At 42.5% G+C, this 21,272-nt stretch overlaps 1 protein-coding gene across 1 annotated transcript in view; it reads left to right on the forward strand.

Annotated features, from left to right (window-relative positions):
- IDO2 (indoleamine 2,3-dioxygenase 2) overlaps window positions 1-21,272 on the forward strand; it is a 56,420-nt gene that overhangs the window by 31,807 nt on the left and 3,341 nt on the right. Inside the window, exons 5-8 of the mRNA XM_028124116.2 lie at window positions 483-497; window positions 1,891-1,990; window positions 3,297-3,414; window positions 15,234-15,285. Coding sequence (XP_027979917.1) covers window positions 483-497; window positions 1,891-1,990; window positions 3,297-3,414; window positions 15,234-15,285 — 285 coding nt within the window. The remainder of the gene's footprint in view (window positions 1-482; window positions 498-1,890; window positions 1,991-3,296; window positions 3,415-15,233; window positions 15,286-21,272) is intronic.

Genomic DNA, 21,272 nt, shown 5'->3' on the forward strand with positions numbered 1-21,272 from the left:
ATACCTTTTAGACAAGAAAGCAATACATTTGGGAAAGATTGATAAGACAAAGAGGTTTGGACTTGGGGTAGCAAATTAGGGAAGAAGTAATAAGATGTGTTTACTCAGGCATCTCACCCCTAAATTCCCTATTGCAGGTGATAAGGACACTTTCTATTCTCCTGGCTCAGGAGAGTACCTTTCATGTAGCAGATTTATTTCCTGCTTTCAGCGGAACAAAGGAGGTCAGAGTGTCCTTCTTGTACCAGCTCTTTCTCAAGTAATGTTAGTTCAAGAAATGAGTGCGCCAAAGCGGTGCATTTTGGGGTCACATATTCTGCTCACAGTGTAGTCACTACCTGTGACATCCAAAGTGTGCACGGGTATGTGTGTGCACACAAATACACATGCCTGTGTATATGTGACTGCAAAAGGCATATCCGGTTTACAAACTGATTTGTTCTTTTCTTTTCTTTTTTTCTTTGTGGTTGTCAATACTGAAGACCCTTGGAAATTGGGTAAGTTCTCCGAAGTCCTTCACTCACTTTAGAATACATTTGAACTCAAAGCTTATAATAAATAAAAGAGAAAGCATACCAATTTTTATGTATGGTATATAAACTATCTAAAAATGTCCGAAAAAAGACTAGAAGGACATGTGCCAAAAATTAACAGTCCAAAAGTTAACAGTGGTGCCCTGCTTTGTAAGGATTAGTGGATTAATTTTCTTTACTATGTTTTCCAATCTGTGCATAAGGCAACAAGTAAAGTGCAATGCCAAAAAAAAAAAAAAAAACTTTACCAATTTTCTAATTCTCTGTGATTCTTTGAAGTCTGATGATCTGAAAAAGATCTCTGGTCTCACCATAAGGTCTATGAATGGCCCAACTGCAGGCAGCGGTTGCTCCAACTACAAAAGAATCCCTTTGCAATGTCTTGTTTTACACGGACTGGTGCTTGTGGGGCAGGCCTGCTCCAGACATCCTCAGTCTCCTTTTTCCCCAGCGAGCAAAATTAGCCTCTAAAGGAGCCAAACCTCAGCACAGGAGGGGGTTCAGTATAAAAGCTGTAGCTCAGAAGATGGAGGGTGGAAAGGCAAAGACACCACCTTCCACGCTATTGTCTCTGCTGGCACAATGGAGTTCCGGACTTACTTTTCTTTTGCGTTTTTTTTCATCTCTCATCGTGCATAAGATGTTAGAGGCAGAAGTGACTTATGGAGTGAAGTTTTCGGTTTTATAGACTGGATCGACGTCTGGGATATTTGCATCTATATGATGAGTGGTCATTTAAAATCGATCCCTGTATAACAGTCTTCCTGCTGTCATTCTACTATAATACAGCACTTGGGGGAAAAAGATAAATCACTGATGAGAAAGAGCACTAGTCTGAGTTATGAGATATTCCTGCCCTGGTCCTGGGACTCATCAGCTGCATGACTCTGGGGAAACCACCGTGCTTCTCTGGGCCATAGTTTCATGTCTAAAAAAGGAGCATGGAATTAGCTATGGCCTGTGGTCACCACGGCTCCGAGACTCTCTGCTCCTGACAGGAGTGGTGTGATGGGCCCAGGATGGCCCTGTGGAGAATCAGCAGGGCCGGCCCACTTATGCTTCAGCTGATCCCCTGGGGGAGACAGGCGAGGACCATCAGGGCCATGCTAGACTTTGAGAGTCTTCAGGTCCCGTGAACGGGGTCTGGAATAGATCTGCTCTCTCTCTCTCTCTCTTTTTTTTTTTTTTGGAATGTGGCTGGAGGTGGAGGCTCCTCCCCAGGGCAGTCCTGTGGAGCCGAGAGGGTTTCTCTCAGAGTCCACTTGCTCTCACGGTTGTCTCACTCTGAGGTGGCCTGGCGGCTGTGCGCCTTGCGGTGTCCAAGCCTCGCTAACCATGTGGTCATTTCCTTCCCAAGGAACTTGGACCTCATTGTCTCATTTCCTGGGGGAGAGAGCCTGCATGGCTTTATACTGGTGACTGTTTTGGTGGAGAAGGCAGCAGTGCCTGGGATTAAGGTATTGTCTTCACAGAACTTTTTTTTTTTTTCCCTAAATGAGAAATTAGTGTGAGCTTTACTTCCCACCAAGTCCCTCTCCCTGTGGTGAGCTAATCAATATAGATGGACAGGCTTTGTCCTGCTTGGTTTATATCTGAACTCTAGCCCACAGAGATCTCTGCCGTTCCTCAACGACCGTAAAACTTGGAATGACCATTTATCCACTCAACAGACTAGCCTAATTCTAAGCAATGGATGTCTCTGGGGGAACAAAACAGACACTACTCTGGCCTCCACAGAAGCTCACCGTCCAGTGGAGGAAGATGGGCCGATATATAGGGTAACAAGAAAAAAAAAGCAGTGTTTCATGAAAAGACATCTAAAACCTAATCCAGACTTGCAGGGTCAGGCAAAGGGAAATGAGAGCTGGAGTTAACATCCTTGTGATGTACAGGAATTAATCAGGTGGTGGGAATGGGGGGTGGGGAGTGGTATTCCTGGCCCAGAGAACTGTTATGCAAAGCTTCAGAGGACAATGAATCATCATTGAGAGATTCCCTAGCCTTGCGGTGGGGGGGGGTGGGGGGTGGGGGGGGTGGGTTTGCAAACTAGGGATTTTGTGCCTTATTTAAGTGAGATATTTTAAGTGAGATTTGTGTCTTTCCTCACTCGCTGCCTTCCCTATTAAGCATACTTGGAGTGCTTACTGTGTCCTCAGTAGAGTGACCAGATTGTGGTACAATTATTTCAGCACCCCTCTTTCCCTCTCAAAAGTGAAACTATATGGTTACTCTACTTCTCATTCCTGTGTTTAGTTCATTGAAAGATAGAGAGTAAAGTATTGGTCTTCCAAAGATAGCTTACATAAAGTGAAGACTGCTGGAGACAAGGAAGGCTTCCTGGTGGAGGGGGCTCTGAAGCTAAGGGTTCTACAGAACCTGTCTGATTTTATGTGCAGCAGAGCTCAGGAGTGAGGGTGCCCCAGTTCAAGATCACAGAAGGAGCAAAGCAGAAGTAGAAATGGTCATAATATGAGATAAATCCAGAAGAAGGAACGAAATTGATAGGGTTATGCCCTTGAGAGTTACAAGAAGAAGCAGCCAATGAGAAAGATCCAGAAAGATTTAACTAGGGATCTATCTGGGAGGTGCCCAGGAAGATTCTGGCTCTCAGGACATCTAGTTCAGGAATGCCCCCCAGGGAGCCCTGCCAAACAGCCCAGCAGTCAGAGGGGTGCCCTTCCTCTAGGTTCCCACAGCTCAGCCCACTCTCTCTCAACGGACTGAATGCTCCTCCTGAACTGAGTGAATGAATCTCCTCTGCAGGCGCTTGTTGAGGCAGTAAATGCCATCTCGCAGCGCAGCCAGAACGCCCTGCTCCAAGCCCTGCAGCGACTGAGACTCTCCATTCAGGAAATCACCAGAACCTTAGGACAAATGCACGGTATGAGGCTCTTGAAGAGTGAGGGCTCTGCTTGGGGCAAAAGGGGCTGGAGGTTTGGCAACGTCCACAAGATGGCGCCGGTGCATTAGCTTTGTTTTAAGGCACCCACTTTGTTCGTGCTCCTGGAAAATGATCTCTCAGTTTGCAGGGATTTTCTTATGGGTTTATCCTTCTTTATATTCTCTTGTGATTCAGTGGCTTCTTCTCGTTGGCCATATATCTCTTTGCATGTCGAGGTCTTGCATGAAACTGGGGAGGGAGGGGTGAAGCATGCTACATGGGTTGTACACACCTCTATCCAGCAACATTAGGTTACTGCAGGGCAGAATTAGGGTATGAGGGAGTTTGTGCTTACACTCTCTAAAGCCTCTTTGATTCTTTGTTCTCATGTGGGACCTGAGATGACTGACCTTGGCTTTGGGCCTTATCTGAGGGCCCTTCCAGTGCTCCTCCACTGTGGCTAGTTTAGGGATGAGTTATCATAGGTGTGGCCAGTTAAGTGCAGCACCACCCTCCACCCTCCCCACCCCCCGCCTGGGGTTGATTATATCTTTTTCTGGTGACTGCAGCTCTTCAACTTCCTCTATCAGAAGAATATAACTAGTGTGTGTTTAAGGAAGGTGTGGGAGAGGGGTGTGATCTGTTTAACAAGGGGTGAGGACCTAAGTATCAGTTTCCCTTAATCCTGCTGCACAGACGGATGGAGTCCAGGAAAGAAGAGGTTTATGAGAAAGGACGGGAGGGAGGGTGGGAGCGGGGGAGGACACAGGGTGGTGCCCAGCTTTATGGCCTTCTATTAAAGGAGTGAATTTGTTTGTCATCTCAGACTCTCTGCACGAGTGGAAACCCATCTGAAATCACAGTGTTATGTATTATGGAAATAAGGCATTATTTTCAACTTCTTGTTTTATATTTCAGATTCACATTTCCTCCATTTCCCTGAATTTTAATTTTAAAGCCCTCCGGATCACATCAGGAGGCCTCCTGCCAAACAAGCTCTCCAACCTGGGTGATGTGGATTTTAGCCTTGCCTAGGGACCCTGAGTCTGTTACTCAGGATACCGAGACCAGGGGAGGCTCACTGCAGGTGCATTCAGATCATATGAATGAGCCAAAGCAAGTAGTCTGGAAGCTCAGGAGAGGCCCTACCCCCATCACAGTGCCTGCAGTGGTGAGATGGTGCAGCCCTGCCTGTCACAGACTTTCCTTGTGCTCCTTGTCAGAGGCACTTCCTTCTTCAGCGCGGGGCCAGCCCCAGTGCTCTCTTGACTATCGCCTGTAGGAGGTTTGATGGCCAGGGGAAGTACGAGGGCCACTTCCCTTGTTTTCAGGAAAGGCAACTTTTCCCACACAGACATACTCTCTCTTAAAGGTTTTACCTGTGGTCACTGTGGTGAAATAGATGAGTGCATCAGACTGCCTTTTCCAACGCGACTCTCACGTGCCTGCCGTCTGTGTCCTCGCTTGTGATGCTGGCGGGCTCGGGACATGCCTGTAATCAACAGCATGCGGCAGAAGTGACCCCACGTGAGCTGAGGCAAGGCTAGAGGAGGGAGGGGATGCGACTGCCACCTTGTATACGAAGTCACCACCCAAAAATGCCACGCACTCTGACGCCACGGCTGTGAATGAGGGTGTTGGACCACACAGGGGGGCCATATGTAGATGCTCCGGTTGGCACCTGACCCAGGAGCAAATGAGCCCTTGGTTTGATTCTAGGTTCCCACCCTCAGATCATCCTCAGTCTTCAGGTGTTCCCACCTGAGGACCCAAACACTGTGAAGCAGAGGAAAGCCATCCCCTGTGTCCTGTCCAAATTTCTAACCCGCAGAATCCATGAGCATAATATACTGGCTGACTGACTTCGGAGTGGTTTGGTATGCAGCCAGAGTAAAGAGAGAAATGAAAGGGGCGCCTGGGTGGCTCAGTTGGTTAAGCGACTGCCTTCGGCTCGGGTCATGATCCTGGAGTCCCGGGATCGAGTCCCACATCGGGCTTCCTGCTCAGCAGGGAGTCTGCTTCTCCCTCTGACCCTCTTCCCTCTCGTGCTTTCTATCTCTCATTCTCTCCTCTCTCTCTCAAATAAATAAATAAAATCTTTAAAAAAAAGAGAGAGAAATGAAATTATAAAAATAAGAAATACTAGAAACTGCAAGGTTTATGGAATCACACAGGTTTGTTTGTCACTGTGACTGGTTTATAGTTAATGGCATTTTTTCCTGCATGATCAGCCGACCTCAGCTGCACTTGTTCCTTCTGCTTTCTCCCAGAAAATGGAGCTCACCCAAACATTCTTTCTTTCCCAGCTCAACTTTAGCAAGAGCGGTGGGGTCTCCTCCCTTCCTCCATATGCACCTCATTGCCAGGCAGGACAGCCTGAAAACATGCCCAAGGCAGAGGAGAAGGTACTCTCTTTGTGAGGCTGCAATTTGCTTTGCTGAGGACCCCCGCGCTGTCACTTGGCCTTGGCCCAGCCCACATGTGACTTCTACCTCACAGCCTTACATAATCCTCACCACGGACTGGAAAATAAAACCAGATGACTCCATTTTCACAGCCTGACTCTTCTTAAGGCAGAAGTCCGTACCAGCACTACAACTAACAGACCGTGCCCCACCTCACCGCATTGCTGGCTGCCAGTCAGCACTGGGTACCTGTGGGATCCCTGGCTGTGCCCCTTTTCTTTGTGATTTGCAGAAAACTTGACCTGGTCTGAGTGTTGTGCTCTGTTGGAAGGCTAAAATATGTTCGGATTTCCAAGCATCCACATTACACTGGCATGTCTTTTGGCAGTTCTCCAAATATTGAAGAGTCCCATTAAGTCTTCACAGAAGATGTTTTTAGGCATACAAAGAAGAATATACATCGCATGTCACACATCAAAAATATCCAGAAATCTACAATGATTATTATTGTTGCATATGGTTAAGGTTCACTCAGATTTGCTTACATATTTATAACCTATTTTTTTTGCCCTTCATTCCATTACACACATTACTTTTGCCACTAGGATTTCCTCTAGTGAGGGCCTGCTGCTGGCAAACTCTCTCGTCTGCAAATTGCCCTGTTTCACTCCCATTCCTGAAGAATATTTTTGCTAGCAACTATATTCTTTTAGATGCTGAGTAGATCACTACAATATCTTTCGGTTTCCATTGTCACTATTGAGAAGTTAGATGTCAGTCTCTTACTTGTTTGGGGGCAACCTATCTTTTCCCCGTCTGCTTGTGAGTTTCTCTTCAACAGGTCTGTCTTTCCCGTTGTTCCATTTATTACGCGTGGGCTTCCTTACGCTTCTTTAATGGATATGATTTGTCATTCTGGAAAGTCCTCATCCGTTAAATCCTCGCCGGTTGTGCCTCGCCATCTCCTGTCTTCCCACCACAGCTGTGATTGAAGAGAGGAGATCTTGCTCTGCTGTCCTCCATTCTTAAAGCCTTGCTGTTTTTTCCCATCTCTTTATTTCTTTGTGCTGCATTCTGGATTAATTCTTCTGATCTAACTAATTAATTCTCAACTGCTTCCAACCTGCTGCTAAATACACACATCCAATAGGTTATTGTCTCATTTCCAAAAGTTGTATTTTATTATTTTCTAACCTGTTCATATTTTACAACATTCTGTCCGCTGTAGACGTTTTCAAGCTTGCTTTTGGTTTTCTTCAACATGCTATGTGTGGCTGTTTCATAATTTGTATGTGATGATTCTAATATTGGAAACTTGATTCTGTTTCCTTCTTGTTATTTCTTCTTTCCTAATGGTTCTCATTGCTGGTTGTCATGTTTTCTTGTGTCTCTGCTTGCTTTTGTTCCTTCCCCCCACCGCCCCTGCCCAGGTATTACTCATTGTCTTTGAAACCTTGTCTGTAGGCAGTCTTTTGGAACTGGGGTAAAGAAATATTTGTATTCAGTTCTTCCTGGTTCTTGGGGACATTAAAATTCCATCCCATCTTGAATCAAGTTCAGCAAGTGAGGGCCCATGTATCAATCAGGCAATTAAACTCGGGCTGAAAATGTGCAAAAAAAAAAAAAAGTCACAACTTTGCAGGGACAGATTTTTTTTTTTTTTTGGTCTTCCTGTTTTGCTCAATGCCAAGGTAGCCCTGATTTTGTCTTCTAGGGCAAGCAGTGGTGAGGTGGGAGCTCTGATGCACACTGATGTTGAGATATAGGCAGTTGGGATCCCCAGATTAATATGAACAGGGTATCTTGTAAAATGCTTCACCGTGGCTGGGACCAGGGTCTTACTCATGGCACGGACCATACAGAGAAACCACCAAAACCAAGCCCAGGTGTACCTGGATTGGCAAATGCCTTCAGGGAAAAGTGGTTTTGCCACTCTAATTTTCTACCTCCCTTTCTAGGGCTTCCCACTTTCCCTTAAATTTTTGCCTAGTGGTTCCTTGCTGTTTCTTCAGCTTTGATGCCTTTAAGATGTTTGCATCTCTTATCCCTCTTTTTGGATTGTTTTTAGTGGAAGGATAGGTCCAAGTGAAGTAGCACTCCATTACCCCAAATGGAAGACTCTTTCTGGAGTGTCATTTGCATCCCTTCCTTTCTCTCTGTTTCCATCACTTGCTCTGGACCTGGCTCTCCTCATCACTTGCCAGGACTCTGCAGTGACCTTCCACATCCCGTCTTTCATCTGCCCTTTACCTAGTCCAATTCATTCTTTACACAGAAGCCAGAAGTGCCGGCTGAATCACTCTTACTCCTAAAACTCTTTAGTTTCTCTCCTGGCACGGTGCAGGAAGGTAGCCTCCAGCTACATGTGGCTACGGAACACTTGAAATGTGACCAGTGTGATTGGGAAACTAAATTTTAATCATATTTCACTTTAAACAATTGAAATTGACATTTAAAAATGGAATCAATGTAAAATGGTTTTTGGTTAAACATAGCTTTATTACTGAATGGTCATATTTCACTTAATTGTTGAAAATTAAGCATCCAAGTTGAAATGCAGTATAAGTTTAAAATAACTATTTTTAAGATTTTATTTATCTATTTGAGAGAGAGAAGGGGGCGGAGCCGAGGGAGAGGGACAAGCAGACTCTGCCCTGAGCAGGGAACCTGATGCAGGGCTCAATCTCACGACCCTGAGATCATTACGTGAGGTGAAATCAGGAGTCATTGGCTTAACTGACTGAGCCACCCAGGCGCCCCGAGTATAAATAAATTTTAAGTCTGTAAGCATATACAGAAAATTTCAAAAACTTATTACACAAAACGCATTAATAATTTCTATATTGATTATCTTTTGAAATTAAAATATTTTGGATATTGTGGGTTAACTAAAATATAGTATTGGTATTAATTTTCCCAACTTTTTTTACCTTTTGAAATATGACTACTAGAAAATTTTAAATTACATACGCCTGTCACATTACAGTCCTATTGCCAGCACTATTTCATCCATTATTCTAAGGATAAGGACAAAATCCTTAATCCATTCTGTAGGACTCAGTATGATCTGACCCCAGAATATTTTAATTTCATTTTCTTTATTTGACACCATGTTTTCCTTCACTTATTCTTTCTGATACTATATTTTAGTTCCTGAAAAGGTTTCTGAATGGACTCTGTGAGGTGATCAATATGTCTTTTTCCACAATGTCAGCTTTATTCAATCATAAAGCAAAGTTAACCACAGTTATAAAGCAGGTTCAGGATTCCAAACTCAGTGACAGTTCACCATGTGATTAAACTTGGCTTCTTACACAGCACCCAGAGCAGGAGAGAAGACAAGCCACACAACGAACAAGGTAACAGAAGATACAGGAAGTGAACGAACCAAACTCAGAGTCAGTCTGTGGGCGTGTGGTTGAGCTAAGGCCTCGGTCTGGTCCGGGTCAGCTCTCCGCCCTGGGCTTCTGATGTTCTAGTGGTGAAGGCTCCCGGTTCTGTTCAGAGATCACGGAGATCAATGGGGCAGAGCCTTCCGTGGCAATTGCCTTTTTTAAGTGGTCAAAGAGGGGTCAGATCCGAAGAGTTTAACAGTTTGCTGCCAAAATCCTTCCCTTTTTAAAAGGATTTAATCAGTTTTGGATCTCTGCAGACCTCCTCTGGTTCTTCGTGATCAGTTCTGGGGTGTCAGCTGACGTGGGTCCCGGTGATACCTCCTAGCTGCAGGACCTGAACTGCTCACGTCATTGCTTGACACAGGCGCCTGCTTGATGTGACAGACTCCATTTTGCTCTCTACAACTTTCTTCAATTTCAAGGCTTGTTTACACACTATTCCTTCTGCTTCATTCATTCTTTCCCAGTCACCCTCTGCCTGGTTCACTCCTACTTCCATAAACTCCAGATTTAAGCCCTGGTGTCGTCCAGGCACATATAGCTTCTTACACCCTGCCAACAGTGCTACCAAGTCTGGGAAAAGGGGAAGGGGCTAGAACAGTCAGAGCAACAGAAGAGATGGGCAAGAGACATCAAGGAAAAGGACGAAGGACTGGCAGAGTGTAGGTATGATCAGAGACAGAAAGAGTTGTCCAGGAAGTATATATAATTTCAAAGTTGGTTTAAAAAAAAAATCACGATGCCTCTGGCAAAGACCTGTCACTTGGAAGATTGAATCAAGTTCTGCTTGATGGGTTGGTTGGTTTTCAAAGTAAATAGGGACACAGAGGAAGGATGATGAACTTGCTTTGAGATATGTCATGCTTAAGGTGATGACAAGACATCCAGTGGAAATATGTGGCTTTGACAGTTGGAATTACGTGAAAGAGTTACAGTTTGGTGGTCATGAGCATCAGATGTATGGTTTGATTTTACATCTACCATGCTTTGTCGTATGTCCCCAGAGCACCTGCCATGCTACTTCCCTGAGTGAGACCAGATGAATGTTACTAAAATAATGTGAAACACTACGGTAATTCCTCGCCTGTGACTTTACAGCACTGATCCAAGGCAAGGATTTTCTAGTGTTGCTTTGTGTAAAGACTATTTCTCAGTATAAAAATCTAAATCCCTACCCCTGAAAACTTTAAAACCTAGTCTCCTTAGGTTTTCCGAACAAAACAAAAATAATGCTTATGACACAAAATTATTATCAGTGTAAATGAATCAAAAGCAGACATTATATTTCTCTAGAGATTCGCTTGGATTTAAAAGAGAAGGCTGCTTGGCCAAAATGTTTTGTGTTTTGCTGAACACAACCACAGAAACACTGGAAGATGACTCGCCAGGCACTAAATGGACCTGAGCTTGGCCATCTGGGCAGAAGCTATAGTCCTTGATGCCTTTTTCTCACTCTACTGGGAAGCCACATGGAAGGAAAAGGAGGAGACGTAACTCAGGTGTGTTCTTAGATCCTCTGTGTCACTGGCTTTTAAGAACCCCCCTTCTCAGCCAAGATGTGCGCACATTAGACCCAGAAGCCAGAGTGTTCACATGGTTCTCCGACCTTACCAGCCCCATGTTAATAGTACAGGAAAACTTCCTGCCAACACTTGGTATTTTCTGAACAGTTTTCAGAGTGTTCAGAGTCCATCACCAAAATATATTTCCTAGTAGTCTGTTCTTTTTTATGATTTTTATCTCTCTGTTAAAGTTCTCATTTTGTGCGTGTGTTGTTCTCTTGATATCATTGAATTGTCTTTCTGTTTTCTTTTTTCATTTTTTAAAATTTAAATCTAATTAATTAACATATAATGTATTATTGGTTTCAGGGGTACAGGTCTGTGATTCATCACTCTTATATAATACCCAGTGCTCATTACAACACATACCCTCCCCAAAGTCCAGTTACCCCATCCCTCCACGCCCCTCCCCTCCAGCAACCCTCAGTTATCTTTCTGTGTTTACTTATAGTTCACCTGGCTTCCTTAAAACAGATATTTTGAATTAATTTTATCAGGCAAATCACAGGTCTGCATTTCTTTCAGGTCAGTTACAGGAAAGTTATTTTGTTCCTTCGGTGGTATCATGTTTCCTTGATTTTTTTTTTTTTTTTTTATGTTCTGTGAAGCTTTGCATTGCTGCAAGAAGTATTTCAAGAAGTGTTCACCTCCTCCAGGATTTACCGACGGGTTTCAGGAGAGAAATACCTTCCATCAGCCCTGGCAGGGATTCCAAAGCTTTAGCAGACCGGCTATGGATACCTCTGCTCCATACTTCTTGCTCCCTCTTGTGGCAGAAGTTTTAATTGCGTGCACCTTCTCTTGATCCTGTAAAGCCAGGTGCTGACCACCTTCTGTTTGCCTTCCACAGAGGAGTGTTCAAAGCTCAAGTTTGTGTGCTTTCTCCCAATCCCACAGAATCAGCCAGCTTGCTGCATGAGCTCACTAATCCTCAGCAAAGACTCACTCTTTCTGCCTTCAGGAGTGCACACAAGGAGTTGGCCCCGGACTGGGTGAGACACCAGAGCACTAGGGGTGTTGGGTGATCTGCCAGCGAAATGTTCTCAGCATCTCGTGGGAGGGTTTCTGAATGGACTCTGTGAGGTGATCAATATGATCTGCATCCCTTTAATGAAACCCCCAAGAGCCCTATGTGGCATTCTCCTAGCTCCTCCCCACGCCCAGTCTCCCCAGTTGTGCTGTACACCTCAGTGTTCTGGATGGGGCGAGAAAGAAGTGGGTCTGCTTGGCAGCATTCCCGTGTAGTTGGGGAAGCCAGGCACTCACTCATATGCTCTCATTTTCCCTCACGGGAAGAATCACAGCCCTAGAAGGTCTCTCTTAGCACCGAGCTGCGCTGCCTTGTGGACAGGGTGATGTGAGCAAAGTGAAATATTCTTACCCTCTTCAGTGTATCCAGCTCCAGATCTTTTTGCTCAGTGTTGTGCTGGGACGTCTCCACTGAATTCCCGGACTTTCACAAAGGCTCTCTTGTCTATGTGTGATTGTCTAAACCAGTGTTCTCTGTGGGGAAGACAGCGGAAAACTTTTACTCCACCATGATGATGATGTCACTCCCGCATTCTCTGATTTGAGTTAACTCTTTCTTTTGTGCGTGTGTGTGCATGCACGTGCTGGTTGGTGCTCACCACTCAGGTCCCTCTTTTGTGAATGCATGCGTTTCCTTATATTTTTAATGGCCTTTTATCTTTTATCTTTTTGTAAGTTTTTTGTGCATCCTGGGGGTCTGCTCTTTGTTAGTTATATGTGTTGCAAATATTGTGGTTTGTCTTATGACTTTTGAAAGCAGAACTTTTTAATTTAAATATAGTCAAGGTATCTGTCATTTCTTTTGCAGAAGTCTATGTTTTAGGAGGTCTTGCCTAAGATATTTTTTCATAATCATAGGTCATAAGTATATTTTCCTGCATTTTCTTCTCGAATTGTTGTTTGTCTTTCACATTTTAGACCTTAATTCACATAATTATTATCTATATGTGACATGACATAGGAAATAAATTCAATTTCTTTTTTTTTAAATAATCCCTAATCTCCAATATTGGCACTGTCTTCTATCAGATTTTCTGAAATGACTGGCTCTGTTTCCAGGTTCCCTAGTCTTCTTCATTGTCTCTCTTTCCCATCAGGAATATCATTTGTCTTAAGAACTATAGCTTCATAGTATTTCTCATTTTCATCTTGCCCTTCTTTTCCAGGGGTGACTGTACTGTTTTCAACCCTTTGCCTTTCATGTAAACTGCTAGAATCAGCTTGTCAAATTGCATTGAAAAAAATCTCTGTTAAAAATTTTGCTCATATTGCATTAAATCCATACATTAATTTGGAAAAAAATGACATGCTTCTGATATTGCATCTAGTCTTTCTGTCTTATGATCAAGGAAGTGGAGAGTCAGAGAATAGCATGGAAATGCCAGCTAGGGTTGTTGGACAAGCCACTCCAAATTGTGCCTTCATATTGCTGGCTGCCGGCTAAAATTTATTCAGATAGACAATTCTTTCTTAGATACATTTCTTCTCTTTGATATTGATACTGAGTTTTCTTGTCCATCAATATAGATTTCTTCTTTAATTTCTTGAATTTCTTTTTAATTTCATTCAAAATAAGAGACTTAGATATCTTCTGGGTTTTTTTCATAGTTAACTTAGATTTGTGTTTCTAGTGAATATGGTATCTTTTGATTTAACTAACTCCTAACTATTTGTTGCTGGTTTACTAAATGAAATTGATATTTGACTATTAACCTTGAACTTAGTACCTCGATAAACACTCTTATTAATTCTAATAATTATTTGCAGATTATTTGGGTTTCCTATGTTGAAATCATGTTATTTGAGAATCATGTTTGTTCCTTCATTTATAATACTTATAACTTTTATTTCTTTAAATATTTTTTTGTACTCTTCTATCTAGGATTCCTAACACCGTGTTGAATGGAAGTGGTGATCCTTGTTTTGTTCCACATCTTAAAACACTTATTTTTAATCTTTCAATATCAAGTACAAAATGTACAATAGGCTTTCTGTGAATTTATCAGTTCAAAAATGTTCCTCCTATCTTTAATTAGCTAATTTTTCTGTTTTTTATAATCATAAATGGATTTTTTTTACATTTATTGACAATTTTTACATTAAAATTATTTTATATCTACTGACTAATCATTTTACTTTTATGGGTAAAATATTACACTATTGCTGGTCATTGTCGCTTCAGCAAAAATTTGTCCATAATACTTAACGTTTTTGTGGGAGCAGAAGACCAGATGGGAAAGACATAGAAACGGGACCCAAATAAAAGTCCAGCACATGGGACATTGTCACAGAAGAGCATTAAGAATGTGACACCACTCAGGAACACTGGGAAACCCTGAGGCTAAAGGAAGATATGAGTGACCTGAGCCCGTGGGGTTTCAGAGAAAATAGAGATGGAGGAACAGAGAGTAAGTATGATGGTAGAAAAGGGAATTGATGGTATAGAGATGACATTGTTTGGGTCTCATAAAAAAGATGTTTTTTGGGGTGTTTTGTTTGTTTATTTAAGATTTTATTTATTTATTTGACAGAGAGAGAGAGAACACAAGCAGGGGGAGTGGGAGAAGCAGGGTCCCCCACTGAGCAGGGAGCCCGATGCAGGGCTCGATCCCAGGACCCCGGGATCATGACCTGAGCTGAAGGCAGCCACCTCAATCACCCAACCAACCACCCCTGTTTTTTGTTTTTTTTTTTCTCAAAGAGAAACAAGGAAATAATGGACAGAAATCCAGGTAAAAGAAACATGCCAGGTCATAGATGGGCCCTATTATGCAAAGAAGAAGGAAGAATCTTCAAAAGTTAATGAGAAGAGATGTAGTACAAATGTGAAGACACGCTTCTTTAAATGCAAGTTAATAAACTAGTGGAATCAGTTATCCCCAAGCATCGGCTCAGAGGCAAAACTAGCTGCACAGACTAAGGAATGCAGCTCCACGAGCCCATACCAGACCTGGTGTGGCAGCCCCCGGGCAAGACATTCTCCCCTCCATCCTTTGTTGCCTGAATAGAACTCTGCGTGAGCATTGATGACTTTAGGTTTCCTCTCTTGTGCAAGCCTTGAGAGAGGTGACTCTTTTTCTCTGCTTTGCTTCTTTCTACTTCCTACGCTCTCTCAAATATCATGTCTGTTTAAAAATATTAATTTTTTAAAGATGGCTTTGACCTCTCCTTTTGTTGTTATGAAGTTCAGAAAAGGGAAGTGCCACAAATAGAAAAGGGCAGCATTTGGAACAGTTTAAAATTTCTGTAAGCGCCAGTGAGGGGCCACAGAAGAGAACATTCCATCCCCCTCCTTCTGCTGCCTTCCTTCCAGATTTCCATGAAGATCAGATAGAGGAGGCGGCCCCAGGAGAGCTGCAGGACCCATGCACATGTAACCAATTGCTTTTTTGCCTGTAGTAAAGTTCACATTTTGATTGCTTCTCCAGATTATGTTGATCCAGACATATTTTATGCAGTCATCCGGATCTTTCTCTCTGGGTAAGTACAGTTCAACCATTTTCCTGCATGAGGCCTCTGTAGCATATTCCAAATTTATGAGAGGAGAGAGAAGCTTCCTATAGTAAGAAACACACCAAGAAACCCTTGCTAGCAGTTATCCATTCTTGGATATAAGAGGTGGGGTACCATCTGCATGACAAATGACATTGAAGTTTGAATATTTAAGTTTAGAATAGTTTTCCTTAGACGACCATATTAGATTCATTTGTATTCACTTCGAATCCCATCTTGATGGCAGAAAAAAAAAGCCCAGTATGCAACCACAAAGCTCTATCATTTATATCCATTCTCTCCCCCTTGTTACTAAGGCAGATGGAAGCATAGAAAGGGCTTAAAAGCTTTCTTCTAATACTCCTGGAAGAGCTACCCCAAGTCATTTGTTCATATTTGCGGGTCTTTTCTGACATGGCCTGTTAACTTCTCCAGTTAGAGAACTCTACTCTTAGATATATTTCTTCCTTTAAATACACTAGTTATACCTTGACATGTTTTAATCAAATTGCTTTCCTATTCACATTAACTGAGAGAAACTAAGTTTGTTTGTTTGGCTTTTTAATGGTGAAAAGTGAAAAGTGGAGGTAGTGAATGGATGAGGTGAAAAATGTGAAATAGAGCTCACCTAGTGTTCCATCTTGATAACTAGGAGATGCCTAAGTGCTATGTACAGAAAGAATCTGAAGCTGTGCCCTGAAGTAGTAAGAGACAAGTCCAATATCAAAATCAACAGATCTACTGATCTATCAGTAGATGTAGTGGATATTACATTGGTGCAAGAAGGAAGTGACAACATGAACTCAGTATTTTCTCTAGATTGAGTAGGTCTGGAGTATGAGACAGTCTAAGGGGAGGCCAGCTTGGGTGGGCATTCCTCACTGCAGGGCTCAGACAATGGAAGCAGGAAGGTTTCTAGTGAATAACTTGAGAGTAATGGGTACCTGACTGATGAGGAAACCAGAGAAATGGGGAAGGGTGCAGAATGGAATTGGGAGTGTTTCTCAGAACTCAGACTTTTATTGTATACCCATTCAGTCCCGAAATCCTCCCCAAAGAGATTATCTGTCCTTAGAACTCTTCTTGCTCTCTGTGCGTTTTGCATGTGCTCAGGGTTAAGACAAAGATCTGATTGTATGATAGTGATTCCAGCAACAAATGTTAAGCAAAACTTGCAGATAGGTTTTGGTAGAATTAGAGAAAAAAAGGGCATTTTTTAAACATTTTAAATAGACTGAGATTTAGGAAGTACCTAATTCTGGAAAATCTCTTTGTACTTCACTTTGCTGTTTAAGTTTGTATTAGTCTTCCACCATTGCATAACAGATTGCCACAAATTAAAAAAGCAGTTTAAAACAACACACAATTATTATCTCGCATTTCTGTAGGTCAGAAAGCCAAGCAAACTCAGCTTGGTTTTCTGCTTAGTGTCTCCAAACACTGAGGTCAAACTATCTGCTTGGCTGAGCTGTTATCAGGAGAATCTGGGGAATCATTCACTTCCAGACCATTCAGGTTTGTGGTAGAATCCAGTTCTTTGTGGTTTTGGAACTGAGGTCTATGTTTCCTTGCTGGCTGTTGGATAGGATCTGTCCTCCATTTAGAGAGGCCTCCTGCTTTCCTTGTTACATGGTATCCTCCAACGCAGCCATGGTGCTTCCAATCCTAGTACTTAAATACCTCTGATTTCTCCTTCTGCCACTAGCCAGAGAAAATCTCTGCTTTTAAGGTCTTATGTGATTAGATTGAGCCCATGAGACAATGCAGAAAATCCCTATGTTAAGGTCAACTGATTAGTAACCTTAATTACATTTGCAAAGTCTCTTTGGCCTTGCTGTATAATATATCATATTGACAGGCATGGTAGCTTATAATATAAAGAGTTCTAGGAATTAGGATGGAGATCTTGGGGCAATATTTTCAAAATTCTACCCATCATGATTAAATAGTCACTGCAGGGTGATATTGTTTTCATTAAAATAAGTTCTGGGTCAGTGGTGCATCTTATCTGTGATCTCCATAAAAGTCTCCCCTCTGTCTGACCCTCAAAAATATTTCCCATGTAGCACAACTAAGTGGGCGGCACCAAATCTTAAATGTATTGATAAGTGTTGATGGCTAAAATCACCTGGATTGTTGAGAATTCTCAAGAGAGTTGTCTTGAAAAATCGAAATCTACTCCTATATTTTTGGCTTGTCCCATGTTTGATTTACTGTTTTTATTTACTTTTTAAAAACATTTTTATTTAGGAGAGTTTCATCATCTGTAGATTAAACATATTCTTTTTATTTCCCACTCACATTAAATTTCACAGGGAAGTCATCAGCCCCTGTGGAAAAATGTCACTTCATTTCTTTCTTTTTTTCTCTCTGTTTACACTTCCTCTTGGGTTTCCTAGAAATATGCTATGAGAAAGATTAAAAATAACCTTGTCTACAGAGATTTGAAAGGAAACTAATTCTTTTCCTTTACAAACAGTAGTTTGGGCTGAGAGTGCATGGGCGCAGTCCTTGGGCTAGTCAGAGAAACCCTATTTCCCTTCCTCAGACTAATCGCATCACAGGTGGAGAACATGGATTTTGAAAGTAGATCCCCTTATTTTATCTTTTTTGACTTACATGCTGATGTTTTCTCTGTCACCTTCAATGTGGCTTTGATACATTTTCATCATGTTGGGGCACCAAAAAAAGATTGATGGATGTCTCTTGGCCATTTGAGCATCTGATGCCTCCTTAAAGCTAGCTAGATCCTTTCCAGACAAACATTTGGGTCCACATATTCTAGATATATAATAGGGAATTATAGAATGATATTGTTTTCATTCATTCATTCATTCATTCATTCATTAACTCTTTAGTAAGTGCTTACCATATGCCAGGCATAGTTCCTGGTTCTGGGAATGTGCAATAAAGCAAAACAGCAACTTCATTCCCATGGAGCTTACATTTTATTTATTTATTTATTTATAAATATTTTATTTATTTGACAGAGAGAGAGAGCACAAGCAGAGGGAGCGGCAGGCAGAGGCTCCCCACTGAGAAAGGAGCCCAACACCCCTGGGGTATGACCTGCTGACACTTTACCAACTAAACCCCACAGGCATCCTGGAGCTTACATTTTAATCATGGGAGCCAGATAATGCATAAACAAATATAATTAAAGCAAGTGTCATACAATATATGTTACAACAATAAGTAATATGGGGAAATGTAAAGTAAGACACAGGGCATCAAGGGAGAGCTAGGGGTGGGTGGTGGCTGAAGGTTCTCATTTATTTATTATGATCTGGGAATGCCACACTTCTAGGTGACATTTGTGTAGATACCTGAAAGAAGTGAGAACTAAACCTTCTAGATACCTGTTCCAAGCAAAAGAAACAAAAATTGCAACAACCCTGAGGTTGGAGCATGCTTGTCATGGAGGAACAAGGATTCCTTGTTGCAAAGAAGCCAGTGTCGCTGGGATGAAAGACACATGCGGGAAAATGAGAGAGATACAAGGAATAGCAGAAGACCAGATCATGTTGGGGCTTGTTGGCTCCTTTCTGAGAGAGAAGAGCAGGGGTAGAAAGTCTGGAGACAAATGGCATGATCTGTCTTAAGTTTCGAATCATTGCTGTATCTTCTAAGTGGAAAATAGATGATTTGAGAACAAGAATGGAAGCCAGGCAAACGTTTAAGAAGCTATCCCACAATCCAGCATGGTGGCTTGGACTGGCGTGGAAGCAGCAGAGGTGCTAAAAAATGTTCAGTTCCGGACATGACTGAAGGTAAGGTTGAGGGGACCTGCTATTGGATTGCTTACAGAAGGAGGAGAACAGGATTAGTTAAAGAGGACTCTAAGGTTTTGGCCTGATCCACTGAAAGAATGGAGCTGCCATTTTCTCTGATGAGGAAGGCCATCAGAGGAACAAATTTGGCAGAAGGGAGGGGAAATTGGGAGCTTAGTTTGGGACATGTTCATTTCTGGTGAAGGTATCTGTAAGTAGGCTGCTGAATACATGAGGTTGGACCATAAGGGAGAGGCCCAGGTGTAAGTGCATGCTTTTAAATAGTCCTAATATAGTTGCCTTCTAAATCAATGAAGCTAAATAAGACCACTTGGAAAGTGAAAGTAGCAGGGAGCCCAAGGACTGAGCCCTGAGAAAGTCCAACATGCAGAAGTGGTCATGATGAGGAGGGACTGTTGAAAGAGACCAAAGTGACCATCTGAGATCATCCGCAGGATGGGAAAAACAACTCTGAACCACTGTGGCCGCTCTCTTTGTTCCACTTACGTTTTCAATACTCCTTCCCAATAAAGTGTTGTTTAGAAATTTTATTGAAGCAGTGTCCTGAACTTTGATAAGTCATAAAACTTCTCTAAAACCCGTTTAATTATGCAGCAGCTTTAGGAAGTAGGTGCAAATTAGGACCAAGACTCACGAAAGTGCATGCAAAGTTACAACATAATGAATGGAGGGAGCAGGGATTCCAACTCACTCTGAATAATATAAAATGGCTAATATTTAGCAAATGCTTAATATGTTCCAGGCCCTGAGCAGGTATTATTTTAATTAGTTCCCATAACAACCCAATAAGGTAGATCCTAATATCACTTGGATAAGGAACCTGAGGCTCAGAGAGATTAATTACCTAAGCCAAGGCTCACAGTTAATAAATACCAAAGCTGAGATTAAATTCTCTATCTGCCTGAAAAAGAGCCCTCTCACCCAACAGCTACAGCATGTTCTAATCTTAATACCAGAATCCTTCTTTCGCTCTCCCCGGGCTCTGCTTTCTGTGCCTCATGTTTCCAGAAGTGATGTCACCCCCACTGCAAAGGCCACTCTGACATTCATGCAGTGGAAACCATACAACTGCTGAACAAACCAACCTGCAAAGAAAACAACCCAGCTCCGTACAGCCTTTCTTACCTCAAGGAAGTATTGGAAAAAGGACAAGAACAGCAAGCTGAGCAGTCTGGCTACGGCTTTTGTATGTGTGTGATGTTTCCCTTCTCTTGAGCAAAATGACTTTTAGAATTATAGGAAGGAGACGAGACATCAACGTAAGCCTGTTATTTAAACTGTTCACAACAGGGACTGTGGCTCATTCCTGGAAATAAGAGGAAAAAAGACTCTATTCCTTAGTAAAAGTGCAAATTCACATGCGGGGTCTCTGGAAAATGAAAATAGAAAACTACAAGTTTGGGGCGCCTGGGGGCCTCAGTCGGTTAAGCATCTGCCTTCTGCTCAGGTCATGATTCCGGAGTCCTGGGACTGAGCCCCGCATCGGGCTCCCTGCTCAGCCAGAGTCTGCTTCTCCCGCTGCCTGCTGTGCCTCCCTGTTTGTGCGCGCGCACGCTCTCTCTCTGTCAAAGAAATAAAGTCTTAAAAAAATATATTACAAGTTTGGGATTTACATTCTGGTTTCCCCATTTTCTAAAAATGTGGCCCTGGAGCCTTAACAGCTTTGAGTCTTTGTTTATCTGTAAAAGGGGTTTTAAAAACCTGCCTTCATCTACTCAAAAGAGGTCAAATGAGAACATGAATGTGCAGGGGTTTTATAGACTAACGCCTTGGAAGTACAACTAGAATGTGTTCTTAGTGCTATTGTTTTTGTCTTATTATGGAGTCACCCACGTAGTCTCTGGAATTGTTCAAGACTCTATAACAAATGTGACAGGGAAATGAGTAAAATAGTTGGAGGTAGAGGTAAGGGGACTCAGACACAAAAAGACAACGAAATGGAATCAGGGAGACAGAAGAAGAGAAGAACGGGCCCACTTCATCTGAGCAAGACTCAGAGCCTCAATTCCGTCCATCTCCACGTCCCTCTGGTAACCTGCCGGGTTGTACTGTGTTCTCTTTATTGCTGCCCTCGTTATCAATACCTGCTATCAAGAACATATTTGACAAAGGTGTTCCCACAAAGTCAGGTAGTATTTAAAACTGATAGTTCAGCATGACAACTGTTAAAGCTATTTCAGGGAA

Source organism: Eumetopias jubatus, unplaced genomic scaffold (assembly GCF_037043125.1).
Source record: "Eumetopias jubatus isolate StellerSeaLion01/CBP00866 unplaced genomic scaffold, mEumJub1_p1.0 scaffold_2, whole genome shotgun sequence".
NCBI classification, from domain to species: Eukaryota; Metazoa; Chordata; class Mammalia; order Carnivora; family Otariidae; genus Eumetopias; species Eumetopias jubatus.